The sequence below is a fragment of the Aythya marila genome (assembly GCF_965140915.1).
Source record: "Aythya marila genome assembly, chromosome: 7".
Classification (NCBI taxonomy): Eukaryota; Metazoa; Chordata; class Aves; order Anseriformes; family Anatidae; genus Aythya; species Aythya marila.
This window is the reverse complement of record NC_139048.1, coordinates 10,556,616-10,575,504: the sequence shown is the minus strand read 5'-3', so window position 1 is coordinate 10,575,504 and position 18,889 is coordinate 10,556,616. Positions and strand designations below refer to the sequence as shown.

The following is an 18,889-nucleotide window of genomic DNA, read 5'->3' as shown; positions in this document are numbered from 1 at the left end:
CCGTGCCATTTGCTCCCTCTGCAGAATCCCCCCACCGAGCTGTGACCCCCTTTGCTGCCAGGCCACAGACCTGCAGGGCTCCAGCACCCCGGGGACGAGCGCTGGGCATCCCATGCTCCTCACCCAGCTGCCGGCCTGGAGCTGGCAGTGCCCTGCAGCCAGGCAGACATCGACGGGGAGGGGGAAGGATAAAGGGAACCCAAACCCTTTGGGTAGCCTGCTGTGGGAAACCTGCCCTAGTGCTGCCCATCTTCCTTCTTCTATTTCCTTTTTTCTCTCTTTTTTTTTCTTTTTTTTTTTTCCTTTTTTTTTTTTGTTAATTTATTTTCTTTCTTTTTTTCTTTATTTTTTTTCTTTTTTTTCCTTTCTTTCATTTTTCTATTTTTTTTCTTTTTTCCCTTTTTTCCCTTTTTTTCCCCCTTTTTTCCTTTTCTCCCTTTTTTTATTTTTTTTATTTTTTTCCTTTTCCCCCATTTTCCCCCTTTTTTCTTTTTCCTTTTTTTGTTTTTCTTTTTTCTTTTTTTTCCTTTTCCCCCTTTTTCCTTTTTTCCCTTTTTCATTTTTCCTTTTTCTCTTTTTTTTTTCCTTTTTTCTTTTTCCCCCTTTTTTCCCTTTTTTATTTTTCCTTTTTCTCTTTTTTTAATTTTCTTTTTTCTTTTTTTTTTCCTTTTTTTTTTTTTTCTTTTTCCCCCCCTTTTTTTTTCCCCTTTTTCCTTTTTTCCTCTTCTTTTTTTTTTTTTTTTCTTCCTCCCTCCCTCCCTCCCTCCCTCCCTCCCTCCCTCCCTTCTTCTCCTCCTCCCCCTCCTCCCCCTCACCCCCCGGCCCCCAGCACGGGGGCGAGGAGGCCGGGCCCGATGACTGGAGGATTTTTGCGGCGTTTTTCAGCTTCCTTTACCCCCCCCCGCCCCCCAGCCTGACTAACACCGCCCGCAGCCCCCACCCTCCGCCGGGTGGCGGGGAGGGGAAACCCCGCCGGGGGGGCGTGGCGAAGGGGGCGGGCGATGCCCATATAAGGCAAAGCGGCCCGCGTCACTCCCCTTATATGGGCAGTGCCGTCAGGGCCCGGCCTCCCATTCATATAAATCCCCGGCGGCGGCGGCCGGGATTCCCTGCGCGGGCTCTGCGCGGCGCCTCCATCCCCTCGCTGTCCGCCCGTCTGTCCGCCCCTCCGTCCGTCCGTCCCGTCCCGTCCATGCGGAGCGGCCCCGCGGCTCCCGGCCGCTATGAAAGTCACCTCCCTCGACTGCCGGCAGCTGCGGAAGCTCCTGCGGAAGGAGCCCTCCCGCTGCCTGGTGCTGGACTGCCGCCCCTACCTCTCCTTCTCGGCCTCCTGCCTCCGCGGCTCGCTCAACGTCAACCTCAACTCGGTGGTGATGCGCCGGGCCCGAGGCGGGGCCGTGCCCCTCCACTTCGTGGTGCCCGACGAGGCGGCCCGAGCCCGGCTGCTGCGGGGTGGGGGAGACGGGACAGGGCCGGGGGGGACCCGCCTGGCGGCCGTGGTGGTGCTGGACCAAGGCACGGGGCACTGGCAGAAGCTGAAGAAGGACAGCACGGCGCAGATCGTCCTCAACGCCTTGCTCTCCAGCCTCCCCGAGGCCGGGGCCAGGGTCTGCTTCTTGAAAGGTGAGGATCGGGAGGGTTGGGGTCGGGGATGGGGGGACCCCAGGGGCTCCTTTCCCCTCTCCTCGCCCGCTGCCCGGGTGGTTGAAGTGCTTACCGGGGGAGGGCAGGGGGGGTAACGCCGGGATTTCAGCGCTTTTCCACCCACTGGAGGTAAATCCCGGATAGGCTCTGCCGGCTGAGCCGCGCTGCCTTTCCGCTCCCACCCCCCCTCGGCTTTAAGACTGAAGAGCAGCAGGGAAGGAGGACGAAACGGTGGTGGTGGGGACAACGAGAGGGAGAGAGGCTGCGTGGGAAACGGCATCACCCCGGGCCGCTGCCCCCATCGAAACCCCGGGGCTTTTTGGGGCCGGCCGTGCCGCCTCTCCCACGTGCGTGATAGCCCTTTTATTGCGGTTTTTGTTTTCCTTTTCGTGTACACCGGGGCTAATAAAACAATGATAATAAAGCGGAGTGGCCTGCCCTTTCTCCTGGCCGTCCCCTCCCCTCCATGTGGCTCGGCAGCGCCTTTGTCCTTTTGCCCTCCCCGCTTCCAAGCCCTCGCCCCCCTCCCGTTCCTTCTGGTGGCGGTGCCGGCCGGGGAGGGCTGGGGGGGGACATCCCTGGGACCCCCCAGCAGCGGTAGGGGGCATGGCTGGAGGAGAAAATCGGGCTGTTTGGGGTTTCTTAAACTCTGCCCGAGTGTCCTCACCGGCCAGGATTAACAGGCTTTTACTAAGCCTTTTATCAAAGCAGTTTTTTTGAGTGTCCCCCCCAGTTTGTGCCTCCTGTAACGAGCGCTGCCCAGAGGACATCCCCGCTAGGGTAGAGGCACCTCCACTGGGGATATTGCCCAGTACCGAGGTGGGGGGAGGCTCTCAGGGCACTTTGCCATGACCCTGGCTATGCCTGAGCACCGCCAGCTTGCTGCAGTCGCCCCAAAAGCACCAATCCTGCTGCCCCGGGGCAGGGATGCCTGCACCGTGTGGGGCCAGGCAACTCCTTAGGGACCCCATTAAAGTAAGGATGAAGAAACATCGCCAGGGTCACGCTAGGAAGTCTGTGGCAAACCAGGGACTGAATTAATCTCTGCTGACTCTCAGCCTGTTCGTGTAGCCACAAGATCATCCTCCCCTCCTCATGCACTAGCCCCGCGCTTTGAAGTGGTGGCTGTGGCTGTGGGCAGTTTATCTGGGGCGGGGTTCTGTGTGGGCTCCGCTTTGCATCTTTTGTGTGTTGCAAAGCCTCTTTCTTGAAAGTCTGTCGACTTGAGGCTGAAAGCGTTTCCCCTTACCTAGCGGAGGAGGAGGAGGAGGTTTCCCCCTTTTCACCCTGCTGTGAAGTCCTCCGGGTGGCAGGCTCAGGCCCGCGGAGCCCACGGCTCCGTTTCAGATCCGGTGTGACTCAGTGGGCAACTCTGCTGATTCACAGGGGCCACGGACCCCCAGGAAGCTGTTGTGGTGCGGGGAAGGTTTCTGTGACACTGGGGAAATAAGTCACCCTGCAGCACCCGGCAGGGACCGTCGGGCTCCGAAGCAGTGGCTTTGCTGCCTCCTGTGTGTCTGTGTCTTAGCTCCGCTAATAATGGGCTGTAAAACCACTGGGGGAAAGCTCCTCGAGGTTCCCCGTTACATTCCTGTTCTCCCCTCTGGGGAAGCCAGGAGGATGTGTTGGCTACTTGAGGGCTGAGGTGGTCTCACCTCAGAAGCAGTGGAGGATTGAGTGAGGCCCCACCAAGTGTCCTGGGGTCCAGCCCCAGGCAGGGCAGCAAGCACAGGGCAATCGGGTGCTGAGCTGGGTGCTGGCCCCTTCATTTCCTCGCTTTCTGGCTTGTAGGGGCTGCGTGTGTCATCTCTCATCTGCGGAGGTGCAGTTTTGTTCTGGGTGAGCTCAGCCCCGGCAGGGCGAGAGTGATTGTGTGCGGTGGGTGAGGAGCTTGCAGAAAGATAAAATAACGCATGGTCCCCTGGTGCTGACAAGGATTCTGTTATTTATTGATTAAAAATGAAGCGCGGCGCAGCTCTCTGCGATGAGCAATCCAGTATTTGCAGAAATGACCTCAGGGAAGCTAGGTTGAGTGGGGAGGGGGAAGCGAGGAGATTGCTGGAGGAGGGGATGAGAAGATGACTCACTGTAAGAACGGCCTGCAAATATCCTGATCCCCAAGGCTTGTAATTAACCGTTCACCGGCTGCAAGCATGAGCTGCCCCAGAGACATGAGATGTGTGGCTGTTTGAACACACACGCTGATTTGGCTCAGGCAGGCTTGTGTTCATTCAGGACTAAAAACAACAACACAGGGAGTGAAGGAGGATCGGGGCTATTTCCACGAACCGTACATATTTTTGCGATGCGATGGCAGTGGCTGGGGGAAGATAAGGTCAGCTATGGAAAACAAGAGGATTTGAAAGGGCGCCCTGAGAAAGGTGGCTTGAGACAGGCTGGGGAACTGCTCGTGTTTGGCTTTTCCACCAGCAGTTGTTAGGGATAGCATTTTATCAGCCCCCCCCCCCCCACGGTTGCATTGCTGCTTGATGCGCTGGCTGCATTTGGCTGGGGCTGGGGGAGTGGGAGGAAAGGTGCAGGTGTTGCAGGGCGCCAAGTCGCCCTCCTGGCCCCTGTCACGGAAAGCAAAGCAGGCTTTCATTACACCCAGCGGGCTCTGGATCGTGCCGTGCTCTTGCAACACAAGGACCCCACGGCACGACTGAGTGGGCGACCGCCGCACGTCATGAGTTTCAGCACACATCTGCTCAGGATTGCAAACGGCTGAGACACCAGCGGCGCGGGGCTGGGAGGTCAGGGGGAGCTGTGCTGGGACCACCCTGTTGGGAAACTGCTCCCTGAATCAGGGCACCCGTGCTGACACCGCCTGTCGGGGCGAAACAGTCGCAGGTTAACGAAGCAGATCGCAGGGTTTGCTCAAGGGCTGTGCTCTAAAGGATTACTGAATTTACCTGGTCAGGAGCTTTGCCGTTCGTTTTTATCCTGAAAAAAATCCCAGGTGGCAGACACAGCACAAGTGACACTTGCAGGCTGTTTCTGCTCCCTGGCTTACTCACGTTTTGGAGGCTGTGTGCTTCTGTGCAGCCCGTTCCTAGCCTGGAAGCAGGCGATGATTTAGCTGACGACAAACTTTGAGTAACAATGTAATAATAGGATTAATTCCTTTTCATTAGCAGTGCACTGAATGTAACGAGCGCAGTATTTAACCATGCGGAATAGCTCATGTGGGGCTATTCACTTGTCAGATGCTGTCACAGGATTTCATTAAGCTTTGCAGCAGTTACTTAACAGATTGCTTTCAGTGGGACTGTCTTCATTAACTCGCTGTCTCGTGCGTGGCGGTGATTAATGGCAAGCCTGAGAGCATCGTGTGCCTGCGTCCGGTCAAAAATGCAAATAAAACATTTGTGCTGCCCCAACACGGGCAGCAGGAACAGCTCCGGAGAGTTCAGCGGTGCTCATGTGGCCGTGGGGGGGAGGGAGCTCGGGCCCTGCTGCGCTGGGGTTAATGTTTTCTAGGCTCAATGGATTTACACTCACCAACAGTTTTAATCTCCGTCCATCGGCTTTCAGCAAGTTAATCATTGTCAGTGGTATCGGAGGTTTTCCTTGGGCGCCTGAAGTCTCTCAAACAGCCCCGCTTCCCCGGGGATAGGCTTCTCCTAATCAACCCCGGGCAATGGCAGTGTGGCTCTGTCCCACCTCATTACCAGTGCCCAAGCTTCATTTCTCCTCCAGTTTAATTAAACCACGTTTTTTTTTTTTTTTTTTTTTTTTTTTGGAAGCGCTAACATCCGCAATTCTCTCTTTTCCCTTCCCTAGGGGGGTATGAAACCTTTAACTCGCAATATCCTGAGTGCTGCGTGGATGGAAAGCTCATTGCCCCCGAGAGGAACGACGTGGAGAAAAACCTCGGCAGCCACTGTGAGAAGCAGGGTGCCCACCAGCAGCCTGCCTACGACCAGGTGTGTGCCACCACGGGGTCACCTCCCCTTCGGGTTGTTCTGTGCCACCGGGCTGTTCCCTGTCCCCTCGGGCTTCACAAGTCTTACACACCCCAAAGGCAGATGTGTACGAGCCTCTGCGGTGCATGGGATTTGTTAAAATTTGTCTTCTTCTATGAAGTTGCTATGATTTGATCGGAAATGCAGTTGTAATGGCTCTAGAGGCTAGGGAGGTGGTAGCTAAAGGTGACATCCCACACGTCTCACCAAGCTGTCACCAGGTTGTCACCGTCCACATCAATGCGTGCTGCTGGGCAGCATCGCCTCCACCTGGCTTCACATTTAGTTATCAGCAGGAGGTAAAACAAATAAATAAATAAAAATAAGGCAGGCAAAGCAGCACCGGAGGCCCTGGCAGCAGGTGGTGAGGAGCAGGGCCCCGTTGGGGTTTTGCTGGGGGGAAGTCCCCGTGCCCCCGCACCCGCCCCCGGGGCCGGGGAAGACGTGTGCTCCGAGGTGGCACCCTGCGGTCGGGCTGTTTCCGCACAGCCACCCCCCCCCCGTGCCTTTTTTGGGGGCCCCGGCCTCCCTAATACCACGCAGGTGGCTCCCGGCTGTCCCCAGTGTGTGACACAAGCTGGGCTGGGTGGCTCGGGGGGGGCTGGGAAGGTGATTTCTCGCCCCCAAGAGCTGACGGCAGCATCATGGAAAGTTACCTGCAGCCGCGGCCCCGCTGCCACGGCTGTGTCAGGCGGCGGCTTTCTGCCCGCGGTGTCGTCACCCGGCCTCCTCTCCTTCTGGGGAAGGAGGAACCGAGATAACATCTCGGGTGGGTGGCCCTGTGTGGCTCCGCTGATGCAGGGGAGGGGGTGTCCCCAGCCCGAACCCCACAGTGGTGCCACTGGGGTTGTGCTCTGCTATAGGGCTCACGCTGGAGGTGCGGGGAGAGTGTCTGAGCCCTTCACTGAGCTCTGGCAGCCTCCTGCGTCTGCCTCCCTGCCTCACACGTGTTTTGGCAAGGCCTCTGCGGGGACAGCCCCGCATATGAAAGCACTTCGGGCCCCTCCTGAGGGGCAGCGCTTTGTCGAAAGCCGGAAACCTCCTGCGCGAGTGGGCTGGCTCCGGCTTCGTGCCTCGCAGATGCGGACCAGAAAACGAAAACCTCCTTCCTGCGTGGGCTGTGCCAGGGCAATGATTCACTGGGCAGCCTCAGCGGGGTCTAAAACCATCGGGGGGAGGGAGCGGGCACCCTCGCAGGCTCCCTTGTTTTTCTTTGGCCTCAAAACACCTGCGGGAGGCTGGCATCGCTCATGTGTCTCTGCTCCTTCTCTTCCAGGGCGGCCCGGTGGAAATCCTGCCTTTTCTCTACCTTGGTAGTGCCTACCACGCCTCCAAGTGCGAGTTTCTCGCCAACCTGCACATCACGGCCCTGCTCAACGTCTCCAGGAAAAGCTCGGAGCCCTTCAAGGACCAGTACTGCTACAAGTGGATCCCGGTGGAGGACAGCCACACGGCCGACATCAGCTCGCACTTCCAGGAAGCCATCGACTTCATCGGTAAGTGCCCAGCTTCTCGTGCTGCATTTCAAGCCCTTACTGTCAAATAAGCAGGCTGCAAAGCAAAGGCCATAGCGGCAGGGAGAGCACGCTTTTCCTGCTCTTTTAAAGATGCATTTCTAACCATTTTCAGCATTTTCCTACGTATTAATTTGTTTTACAATAAATACACAGAGAAGGACATTTTGTGTAAATTCCCACTGTAAAGGTTTAAGCTCCCTCCCCAGCATCTGTCCTGGCAGAGGGGTTTCAGCAAGGAAGGGACGCTCAGAGCAAGGTTTTTGGGAGGCTGAGGAAGGCAAATGTCCCCTTCCCCCTGCCACCAGGCGAGTGAGCTGCTCAGCTTCGTTTTCTTTTCAAAGCAAGCTTAGGTGTAGCTTCAGCATTACAGGGGAGCAAATTAGGCTAGCCGAATAGCACTGAAGTCTATTGATTTTTGTGTAGGTGAAAAAAGAAAAATACATGTATTTCAGGCCCTGTAAAACCAGGTGGATGCACGGTTAGCTTATTACCTTGCTGTGCTGGGACACCCCCCAGAGTCAGGATCTTACAAATCTGGCATCTCCCCCTATCACGGAGCTGTTCCTATTTTTCCTTTTAATCATATCGCTCTCTCACCGTTTAAATACCCCAGTGGGGAACAAAAAATAAGGTTTTTGGAAAACTCAAGGGCCATCCCTTCCCAAATCTGCATCAAACTGGGGTAGGTCAATGGCACAGCAAGGGGAAGGCTGGTCCGTCAGGAGCACAGTGCGATTTGTGGGGTGGAGCAGCCTGAGCCTGGGTGGGGATGGTGCTGAAAACAGGGCTGTTGTTCTCCAGGAGTGTGTCAGAGAAACAGAATAAAACCCCAGTTACAGACTTGAGACTCATCACCCATCTGAATTTGAGCCCTTTGACACTGCGGGCAGGAGGAGGGGAAAAAAAAACACAATGTCAGGGTGCCCTCCAAGACCTTTCTCTTCCTGGTAAAGGACTTCTCACAATTTTCAGGGAAATGTTAATTCACTTTTCCGTCCCATCCCCAGCACTTTCTGATAGTAGTTGAGTCACTTGGAAGTTTCCCAAAGTTTTTTTGAGGGTGGTTTCAGTTTTCACTTTTGTAAAACCATGTGGTGGAGTTGCTGGGAATGACTCAAATCTGTGTCTTCCTTATTTTGTACACCGCTTAAGTATAAGTGGCCGCGGTGGCACTGGTCCCCTGGTCCAAGACAGGGAAATGATAACTTGCTTGGCTGTTTCAGTGCCACGCAGTGAGCACCACACTCGGCGCATTTCTCCATAAATTGGAGCTTGAACATCTTGCTCAAGGCAAGGGACCAGAGGATGTCTATTTTTGAACTGTGTTTTAGTGTGGAAAGGGCTTATTTTAAGCACATTCCCTTTAATCTAATAACAATCATTGTGTTGTGTGAGTAACCACAGTGGCTCCCTGTTGTGTAAAATGGGTGCTTTGCATAAGCCTTTTATATCCTGACTTAATTACAGCCTGGTTAAGGGATGCTTGGGCTTAGCAGCTGCCGACCAGCCCTTTTGTGCTTTGTGGTGAGGGCCCCAGGGAGCGGGCGCAGCCTCCCCACCCAAGGGTACCTCCAAGGGTAGCTCTGGGCACAGCCGCTTGCTGCTAACCAGCCAAGCAGGGGGTCAGCTTTTAGGGCTTTAAGGAAAAAGCCCTGTATTCGTAGCAAAGCTGAGGAGAGGAAGCCAGCTCCTTTCTTGCCTTTGAAATACCTGGTGGTGGGAGGGCCCGGCCAGGCTGGCCTAGGGTCAGTGCTTTGAGCCATGGGCAGAAAATGCAGGAACAGCACACGCAAGCACAGCCCAGATACCCACACCGTCCCTCAGCTCTTTGAGAAGTGAGTTAAACCAAAGCAGAAATAGGCACGTGGGAAGGACTTTGTTAAAAATGGAGACAGAACTAAACTGGGATGCACAGATCAGAAGCAGCAGCAGCTCAGCTCCATCTTAGGATGGGTTTTGTCCCCCTCCTTTCTGTCTCCAAGTCACCCTTAGTGCCCAACAGAGCAGGGGCTGCCGTGCTGATGGTGTGGCTCCGTGTCATGCTCTGCTGTCAGCTTCAAGCATGTGCCACAGCATCTTTTCCAACCCCAACGTCAGCTGATGTCTGCAATGACTTTCTTTTTCCCCAGATTATGTCAGACGAACGGGGGGCAAGATCCTGGTGCACTGCGAAGCGGGGATTTCACGCTCTCCTACCATCTGCATGGCCTATCTGATGAAAACCAAGAAGCTCCGCCTGGAGGAGGCCTTCGATTACATCAAGCAGCGCCGGAGCCTGATCTCACCAAACTTCGGTTTCATGGGACAGTTACTACAATATGAGTCAGAGATCTTGTCTTCCACCCCCAGCCCACCTGTCGCCTCGTGCAAACGAGAAGCCGCGTCTTTTTTTGCGGAAGAACTGACGTTAGGCAAAAATTTTGAAGGCTCGTGTTTCGCCTTTCCTACCTCAGTGTTGAGTTCTGTGCCCATCCACTCTCCCGTCCACCAGCTGAAACTCAGCCCGATGACAGCGTCTTCATCCTGCTGAGAGCCCCCCGCCCCCCAGCCCCGGGGAGCTGGTGCAGTCCTCTGATCCTAACTGTGACCCCGACGAGAACATTTCATGAACGTGCAATAGAGAAACCTCACCGACTTAGTCCGAGACAGAGCGGTCATCGTGGGTGATGCTTCCCATATGTGTGTGCTGACTGAGACTCAAATGCTCTACGTGTGGCAGGTTTTCTGAACTTTTAATGTTCTTTTTTTTAAAAAAAAAAATATATGGAAAAAGAAAAAAGTGCTTTTCTAGGTTTTTATCCAGAGTGTGCAGCCACTACTGTATTTCCAGGTTCTTGGGAAGCAATGAGAAGTCCATTTTGTATGTTCCCAGCTCCCACCTCCTTCCCTTTTTGTTTTTGAGGAGAACCTTAAATTTTCAAGCAATAAACAGCAGCTGTGGGGCAGAAAGCAAACCGAAAAGCCCCACCTCGGCATCGGCAGGGGTGGTGAGAGTGCAGAGCGTGCTGCTGCTTCCCCAGCTCCCCTCTCCCTCTGTGTCGTGTTTCAGGGAGCAATTTGCTGGGTGGGCAGGGGCTCCCTGCCTGGCCCCTCTTGCACAACCAGGTGAAAATCCCCTCTCCTGTCCCAGCCTCTGCAGTGCCAGGTACTGACCGCAGCGTAACTGGAGACCAAACTGGACCATGGATCCGTTCAGGTGTGGCATTTCCTGTACTTCTGCGTTTGCCTTTTGTACTGGACGTGCTTTAAACCGAAGCAAGGAACTTAAGCTATCAGGTTGCCCTGCTGAGCTATTGTATTCCCACCTGTTATTTAAGAGCAGCCCTAGAATACTTGAATGTCTCCACAACCCTCATCCAAGTTACTTCCCATCAGACGACACTGTAACTACTGGATTTTTACACCAAAAAAAGGAAAAGCTTGGCTGTTTTGGTCCCTCCCAACTGTTTCTGACGTGTGTTGTGCGTGGCAAAGTGGTCTTGTTCAGTGTTATGTGGCTTGCTTAGTGTGTGTGGTCACCTCCAGCCAGCCTTCCTCTGTGAAAACTGGTTTCTCTTGCATTGAGTTTGTCTGCAGGAAGCTCAGAAGGAGCTGCTCTGTCTGTTGACCTTTTTATTTTTTTATATATGTAATACGTATGGGAAATGGCAATAATTTCCAGAAGATCTCGTGAATGTGAAAGAAAGCCTGCAACTTTTTATGGAGTGTAAAAAATAATAAAAACAAAGTGAGGAAAAGCAAGATGTCTGTCATCCTTGGAGCGAGCTGGAGCTGCAGGAGTGTTTAAGGAGGCCAGCTGAGAATGGAGCTTGCCCTAATGTGGCATGGGGAGGGCAGGCAGTGCTGGGCCCAGTGCTGAAGCGCCCCAAGGTGCAAGCCTGAAGGGGGGAGAAGGTGAGGGGGAGGACTTTTTTTTTTGCACAAAGTGACGTGACTCATGGTGGCGTCACTTCCCAGTGGCTGGGCAGGCGCTTCTGTTTTGATTCATGCATCTTTTATACGCGCCGTGCTGTCTCGCTGCAGCCGAAAGCCTGCAGTCAGCGGGCCCTCGCTTCCTGCCCAGCACGGGTGGTGGGGACACTGCCCTGGGTAGGTGACAAAAGGGCATGGGGGCCACCAGCCACCCCCTGCTGTCACACTAGGCGTAGGGCATGCAGGGCTCACCCCATACTGTGCCTTTTATTAATAAAAAAGTGTTTGAACGCCAACATCTCCAAGCCATTTCACACCTCGCCTCAGCTGGAAGCTCTTAGCTCTGTCTGGCTTGTCGCTGTGGCACGTCTAAGAGCTGTGTTTTCAAGTTCTTGGGTTGAGAATGCCAGAGCTTTGGGTGGGTTATAAATCACCTGTGCCCTGTGGGGTTAATCCATTTGTGACATCCTCCCCAGGAAGCAAATCTCACAGGTGAGAAGCTGTCACCAGAGAGGAGCCTTGGGTTTTCCTTGGGAAACCTGAGCACAGGAGCCAGCTGCTGGGGGGTTGGAGGGGTGAGGTAATGTAAGAGCAGATCAATTAATTCTCTAGGAGAGCTGATTGCCCCCATCAGGGAGCTCAGGAAAGTGCTCTCAGAAAACACCAGGGCAAGTTGTGGTGTAAAGGCACAAGCTCTGGAGCAGAAAGGCCACAAGGCCTAGCAAAGGGGGCTGTATCCTTAGCACAGAGGAGACCTACACCCTTGATGCAACAGCTCTCACAAAACCAACATAAGATATCTTCTGTGGTGGGACCAGGCTGTTTCTGAGGAGCAGCAAGCCCTGCACAGAGACGATGCTGTTCTGCCCAGGCAGGGCTGAGGGGGTTAACCAGGGTCTGCTGCCTGGCGGAGCTGAACACAGAAGCTGGAGGAGATGAGGGCCAGGTGGAGGAGCCAGGTATTTAGCAGTGAGGGAAGGCAGCTGCTCTGGGTTTGGAGAGGGGCCACGATCCTGGTGGATCACCCAACAGCTCCCACCACCATTAGGGAAAGGAACGTCCCTGGTGGGGTTTTATGCTGGGCAAGTCCACCGGGGTGAAAAAGATGGAGAGATCTGGGGGGTTTTGTAGCCCGTGTGGGCCTGTGGTTCAGGTAGCTGGCTCCCAGGGGTGGAAGCTCGGATCAGGCGATGGGCACGAGCCCAGCTGTGTGGGAAGGACAAGCTGAAGGACGGGGCTGATGGTGTCGGTGGCTGAACCGGCTGGTTCAGCGTGCCTGTGCCCTCTGCCAGCCAGCTCGGTGGGAGTGGGGATCTCACAGACAAACCTCTGATGGTTTTGATGGAAAATAGGGACCTGAGTAGCTGTAGCAGCAAGGGGGAGGCCAAAGCAGGGTGATATTAGACATTGGAAAATGTAGGTGAGGGGAAGAGGCCACGAATGCTGCACCCTCAGGCAAAGCTTTGTTTAAAGCTTGTATTTTATGACACCTGAATCCAAGGGAGATGAGAGGAAATGTCTCAGAGAGGAGGATTTTGTGGGGTCTGCTGCCCACAGAAGTGCTGGGGCAGAGCTGTGCTGGGATGCGAGCATCTCGCTCCGCTGATCTTCCTGATGGTGCTGGGCCCCTCGGCACCAGCTGGGGGCTGTGAGCTGCTGGCGTGGGTATGTAGGGAACAATATTTGTGCCATGCAGCCTTTGGTCCCGTGCTTTCAGCCTGGCAAAGAGCAGTCGTGTTGCAAGCGCGAGTGCCGTTGCTCAGCCCCTGTCTCTGCTCTGCACAGGCTGCCTCTCCTTTCTGCCTCCGAGACAAACCAACCCCCTGAAAAGCTGCCACAAAAAATAAATGTCTCTACGTGGCTGCAAATCAGATTGTGAAGAGATCCGGGGCGGGGGTGGGTGGGTGGGTGCTGTCCTTAAGTGTCCCTGAATCTTCTTTTAAGCCAGGCATTTGCTGGTGGGATTTGCAGCCTGTGCTGCTTACAGAGAACCCTCCAAAAGGCAGGAGCTGCCTTGTGGCAGTGTCTGTGCTTCCAAAGCACCAAAACACAGGGTTTGTGACCGTCCTTCATCCCTGAGGGTACAGCACCAGCTTGTACCTGGGTGTGATGGGTCGGGCTCACCTGCCCAGTGTGTACTGGGGTGCCTGAGGTCCTCTGACCCCCATCCTTTGTGGGACAAGCTGCTTTTTCAGGAGACAGAGCCTGAACAAGCAGGGCCTTCCACAAGCGTTGCTGTTTGTATGTTAAAAACAACACTTCCCTTGCTGGGAAGTCAGAGGACCAAATGGGCCCGACCCCCCGGCTCCACTTTTCACGGCTTTGTGCTAATTGCAGAGGAGACGCGATGCCAGCTCACTCTCCGGGGAGAAAACGGCAGGAACCAATTTGAAGAGCCACATAAATATGGAAGTAGGATTTTTTTTGGCGTGGGAGGTGTTAGCAGCACCGCACATTATGGTTCCTCGGCTTTATCACATCATAGGCTTTTACCGAGACGTGAGTAAGTTCTCTAAATAAGGAATATGAAAATAGCTTGTGAAATAGGTTGAGTCATCAGAGAAAATCAAATGAAGCTCTGATACCGGGGCCTCAGTTGTAAAGTCCTACTTTGTTTTACAGTCGCATTATAAACTACGAAGTCGCTTCAGTCTGATTATTTCAGCTTCAAAATGCTGGGTACTCTGCCATCCAGGTGATTTTAAGGCTTCCCAAATGGATCCATTTTTCTGCTAGCACCTGTACTGCATCCCTCCTGCCCACGAGCACTTGCAAGGAATGTAAAGGTTACCAAGAGAAATGGCTTCTGTGGCTAGAGTTGAAATGCTCAGCACTTCTTTTAGCATTCTCTAGCTATTAAGGAGGATTTATGGCCCCTAGATATCCCTTTCAAGTATTAGCTTCCCCTCTGGAAGTCCCTGGCTGTTATTTGTAGCTCCTGGGAGCCCAGCAGGACCGGTTGTACTGGGAGCTGTACCAACAGTACACGAAATCAGAGACAGCACCTTGAGTCCAGGAGTGATTGTGGTACATGAAAGGGGAGGGAGAAGCACAAAGACGCGAGGGGACAGCGTTGCCGTAAGGACACTCGTGTCTGTGCCATGGATTGCTGCATATGCCACAATGGGTCGTGGGCTAGGAAAAGCATCTGTAGGAGATGAGTGTGCATGGGATCCATGGGAACCAGTGGACCTGGTGTATGTGAGAAGTGGGGAACACCTGAGGCATAAATCCAGCAGCGGCTGGTAGGGCCACACGCAGCTGGTGACACAGGGACCCTGCCCCAGCACAGCTCCCCGTTGGGACTCCTGGATGGTCAGAAATGATAGGCAAAGTGGTAAAGATCTCAGACATCTTTGGCACAACCATTTTGCAGGCTGGGTTTTATCGAGTTACTCATGTTAGTAAAGTTACTCACATGAGTAAGCATTCATTAGACCGGGCTTAATTCTCCCAAGTGAACTGCTAATGTAGTTCATGGGCGCGCTCTCTCTTCTCTCCCTGTATGAATAGGGGTTTATTTCTGGCGCACAGATACTCCATTTCTGAGACTCCTTTGTAAAGCAGACGGCGTTTGATAGTGAGTCATCTCTCGTTATTAAATCGCCCATACATCGTGGGCTGCCTGCGGGCCCCGATCCAGAGCCTACTGACTTCAGTGGGGAGGATGGCTCCCGGACACGAGGGGTGTTGGATCGGGCTCTGGGTGAATCTTTATTTAAAGCCTGTATTTTAAGGAGCTGTTTGTTCTAACTGGAACTAAAATTGCTGCTGCGTTGAAATGGAAGATGAGGTCTCCGGGACTCCAAGTGGAACAACGGGTGTATGCTATCTGCTTGAACGCCTCCAGCCACGTTAAGTCAAGTTAGCCGGAAAATCAATCGACACGAGTGCCAGCGTGACCGGGAGCTGCTATCCGGTCGAGCCCACAGAGGCTTGCCAAGATGAAGCAGATTTCTAGCAGGGACAGAGCAGATCCGTGCACCACATCTCCTAGAGATGCTTCCAGCCTGTGGTCTCCCTGGCAGTGCCGCTGCTGCCCAGCATAATTACTGCGGCTAACGGGAGCCCGAGGGCGAGGCGCTGCGGGGCGGGTTGTGGGCTCTGCCCCCTGCTTTGAGGGCAAGCCGTGTAGAAGCTCTGTGCACTTCTTATATTTGTCAGCAGCAGAGTAAAGGAAGTGAGTGAGACCTGAAGTGACCGAGCTGACCAGATGGATCCCTTGAGTCTACATAAAAAGACTGTAGCAGCAAAACTGTATTTTCCCCAGCACAGCTCATTTCTCCTGCAGAGGATATTTCTGCTCTGCTGGTACAAAGCAGAGCTTTGCTGATGTGGCTCCGCTCACGCAAGGAGCATTTTGCTGCTAGAGTGGACCTGAATTTCTCTCTAAGCGTTTCTTGCAAGCTTATCCCTATGTCTCTGCATCCTGCCTCGCACCAGGGATAATGATATTGATCTCACTCAGAAAGGCAGAAGGCTTTTTTCACGTGTTTGCAGTGTGCATTAGACCCCTGACGAAAGATGTCCTGAGCACAAAATCTTGTTACCGTGATGTATTTATTGTACTCTGCGGTTGTGGGGCCATATGTTCCATATCACAAGAAAGAGTTTGCTTTTGTTTCCCCCCAGGCTGTGATGTTGGACGTGGTCAAAGCCATGGGGTGCGCCCGCTGCTCTACCAGGAGTTGGACAATGGCAGCCCCGGGTGGGTGGCGAGAAATCTGCGCTGTGCTACCGAGTGCTAAAGCATTGCCATGGCTCGGCTTCCTAAATCCAGCTGTGAAGAGCAGCTGGTCCTCTGGCCGGCAGCTCGACATACGCGGGTGGATATGGTGGGGAGAATTGATCAGGGGCCAGCGGTGGGGAGCAGGGAGCAGGGCAGTGTCCCCTCCTGTGTGCTACCCAGTGCGAAAGTGGCTCCTGACAGCTGGGATTACCAAACCCGGCTCGAGGGGTGATCGCTTTTCTGGACTTGTGTGACATCTGATGGGGAGATGCTCCAGCTGCATGTGTGTGGGGAAATCTGGAGGAAGGGGAAAGCAGAAGGCTCTGCATAGCCGGCCGCAGCCCTGCTTGAAGCTCTGCCTTGCGGCACCCTGGGGAAGGTTGTCCAGCCAAGTGGGGATCTCCGGCAGCAGGAGGAGCTGCTGAGCCTTTCCCAGACAGCTTCCCAACTTGGTTACTTGCTTTCTCTTCTCCTTTCCTTCTCTTTAGACCCCTCCGGGAAGGAGCACACAAACGAGCCCTTTCTGTGGCCCCTTTCCACAGCCCCTGCCACAGAAGTCTCTGCAGACCGAAGCAGTCCAGACCAGGTGCCGTCAGTTTCGTGCAGCCTGCTGCCACCAGTTTTATGTCAGCTGTTTTGAGCAGAGCAGCCGAGGGACTCGTACAGGACAAGGATGCCTCCAACAGGGGCCTGGGTGGTCGTGGTGTGAGGTGCTGCCTGGGAGAGCTGGAAAACAAATTAAAAAAATGCCCAGGACGTGGACCAGGCTGTGAAAAGCTGCAGCAGTGAAACCTTCCAGCTCGTATGTGTGACGAAGCGGGAAGTTATCTTTGCTTTCCTTCGATTGCGAAGGACGGGAGGAATGTCACACTTGCAGGAGGCCCCCTGGTGCCAGGTGAGGTTGCTGCAGCTCATGGAAGTCGGTCACAGGCGTGAGGACAGCGGCTCACCTGCCCTCCTGGGAAAAGGAGTGACATCCCGGCTGGGGGATAACATGCACCGTGCAGGTTTGGATGTGCTCTGCTTTGCTGCGTGTGGATAGAACGGTGTGCCAAAACCGTGCAAAACCTCACGTTTTTTTTTTCAGCCATGGGGCTGGCAAAGCTGCTGAGAAGAGAGGCTCACCAGGTCCCCTTGCCTCATGGCCCAGTGCACTTGACGCTTCTCCGTGTGGCCCCACCACGGCTCTGTACACTGCCACGAGTGAGAAAAAGGTCTGTGGGACACGGCTCTGCAGTGTCTAACACAACCAGACCCGGGCTCTGGTTTGCCCGCAAGATGCTGCTGCAGCAGCAGTGGTGAGAAGTGGCCCTGGGAGTGCTCTGCTGCCTTCCCTGCCACTCGCTGCTGACTCTGCGTGATGAAGCACAAGTGATGGATGCGCCTACCAGTTCCTGCAGTCACCTAAACCTGGCAATAAAAACCTCTGTAATGAATGAAAGCAGTCTCTACATGTGTTGGTTCACAACTGCAACTGCAATAGGGGAGTTTAATCTCCCTCCCCTCCCACCCTCCACATTCTCTTTAGAATATTTTAAAAAGAAATTTAGCTGTTTGAGAAGATGGAAAAAAAAAAAAAAAAGTTCTACAGACTTGAAATTCCATCTATGTGTTCCATTAAGCCTCATGAAAGAAATACCTGACGTACATTTTATGCTGATGAAGCCTGAATGAATGAAAGCTTGTTCCCACTATTCCCCTTTCTAATGCTAATGTTTAATTCTGGCATATTTATCAAAAAACACTACTTCTAAAACAGGGCCAGAGAGAAAAGCTCTGCAGAACCTATCGATGCGAGGTGAACTCCACGCGTAGCAAGCACTGATTACATGTTTGCAGGTACTGAATAAAGTGCACTGCTTTCCAGGCTGCCAGCTTCCAGCACTCCTACAGCAGCAGCAGTTTGGCAGGATAAAGCCAACCTGCACTGCCCTTGGGCTGGGTGCTTATTTGCAGAATGAATAAAATCGTGATTTTTTCAATGCCACATTATTGGGGACATCTTTTGATGAAATATCAGTGAGATATGATTTTATTCCTTTAAATAAACATAACATGGTGTCTGCGCACACCTTATACACACATAAGTCACCTCCAAACTGCAGGAGCATGTTGCACAGAGGAAATGAACACATGGATAATGAAGATCAGGGGTCTTTGTGTCTGCTCTTAACAGAGAGGCTGGTGTACTTGTTGCACCATGCCAAGAGCACACTTTTGGGGCACTAGAAGAGGCTTGGGGGTTGCAGGAGGCTGGCTCCTGGGGCTCTGACTGGAGCCAGGATTTTCAGAAGGACTTGGTGTCACCACTCACAATAACATCAATGCATCAAGCAAGAGAAAAGGCAAAATCTCCCTTGGCTGGTGGCCACCTGGTGATTCTGAATCCCTTTTTTTTTTTTTTTTTTAGGGGGGAAAGACTAAGTCTAAGCTCCGTGAGTCCAAGATTAAGTGAAAATAAGTTTCTAAACTGCAAAAGGCATCTGGAAAACATGACTCAAGGCACCCTATGCTTCTAAAAGCAGATCTGCCTGGGTGCCTCGCTCTGTTGGTTTGATATTTGTGAGTCCATCTGGAACGAGTGAACCCTCACACAATATTTACATGCAAATATTAACACAAAAATGGCTTGGAGGAGTTGTTTTACCCAGGTGTATGGGCAGTGTGAGACAGAATGGGGCCCTGTAGGCCTCCTCCCTGCCGTACTGCACCTCACTGCTCCCAGGGAAAGCTCTGGTACACGAAGCAGCCCCAAAACGCATGGCGAGGCTCACGAGTGATGGCAAACTGCCTGAAATCCTAAAGCAATGGGAATTTGGGGAATGTGAATGGCGAAAAAATTGTTTCCCCCAGGTGCCATTGGACCAAGCTGTTCGGTAGTAAAGGCAGAACAGCCGGGCGGGGATTTTCTTTGCAGAGATGTTGGCGGACCCATCTACGGGCTTTAGGTTTTTAAGCACTGTATTTGAGGAGGAAACAACGAGCCATTTATTTAGGGGAGCTGCTGAAACCCATCCCAACAGCCTCCTGATGGGCCTTTCCTAAGGCCATGTCATTAGGGGGCCCTTATGGGTGGCTGGGACGGGCGGGCTATTGCCCAGGGAGAGGCAGGAACCAGGCTT

The 18,889-nt window shown here is 53.5% G+C and overlaps 1 protein-coding gene across 1 annotated transcript; it reads left to right on the top strand.

Moving 5' to 3' along the window:
- The first annotated feature begins 1,119 nt into the window (after positions 1–1,119).
- DUSP5 (dual specificity phosphatase 5) lies at positions 1,120–10,857 on the top strand. Its single transcript, XM_082764305.1, has 4 exons — positions 1,120–1,623; positions 5,428–5,570; positions 6,886–7,105; positions 9,256–10,857. Exons 1-4 carry the CDS (start codon positions 1,224–1,226, stop codon positions 9,654–9,656), a joined length of 1,164 nt encoding a protein of 387 aa, XP_082620431.1. The 5' UTR covers positions 1,120–1,223; the 3' UTR covers positions 9,657–10,857.
- The last annotated feature ends 8,032 nt before the right edge of the window (positions 10,858–18,889 follow it).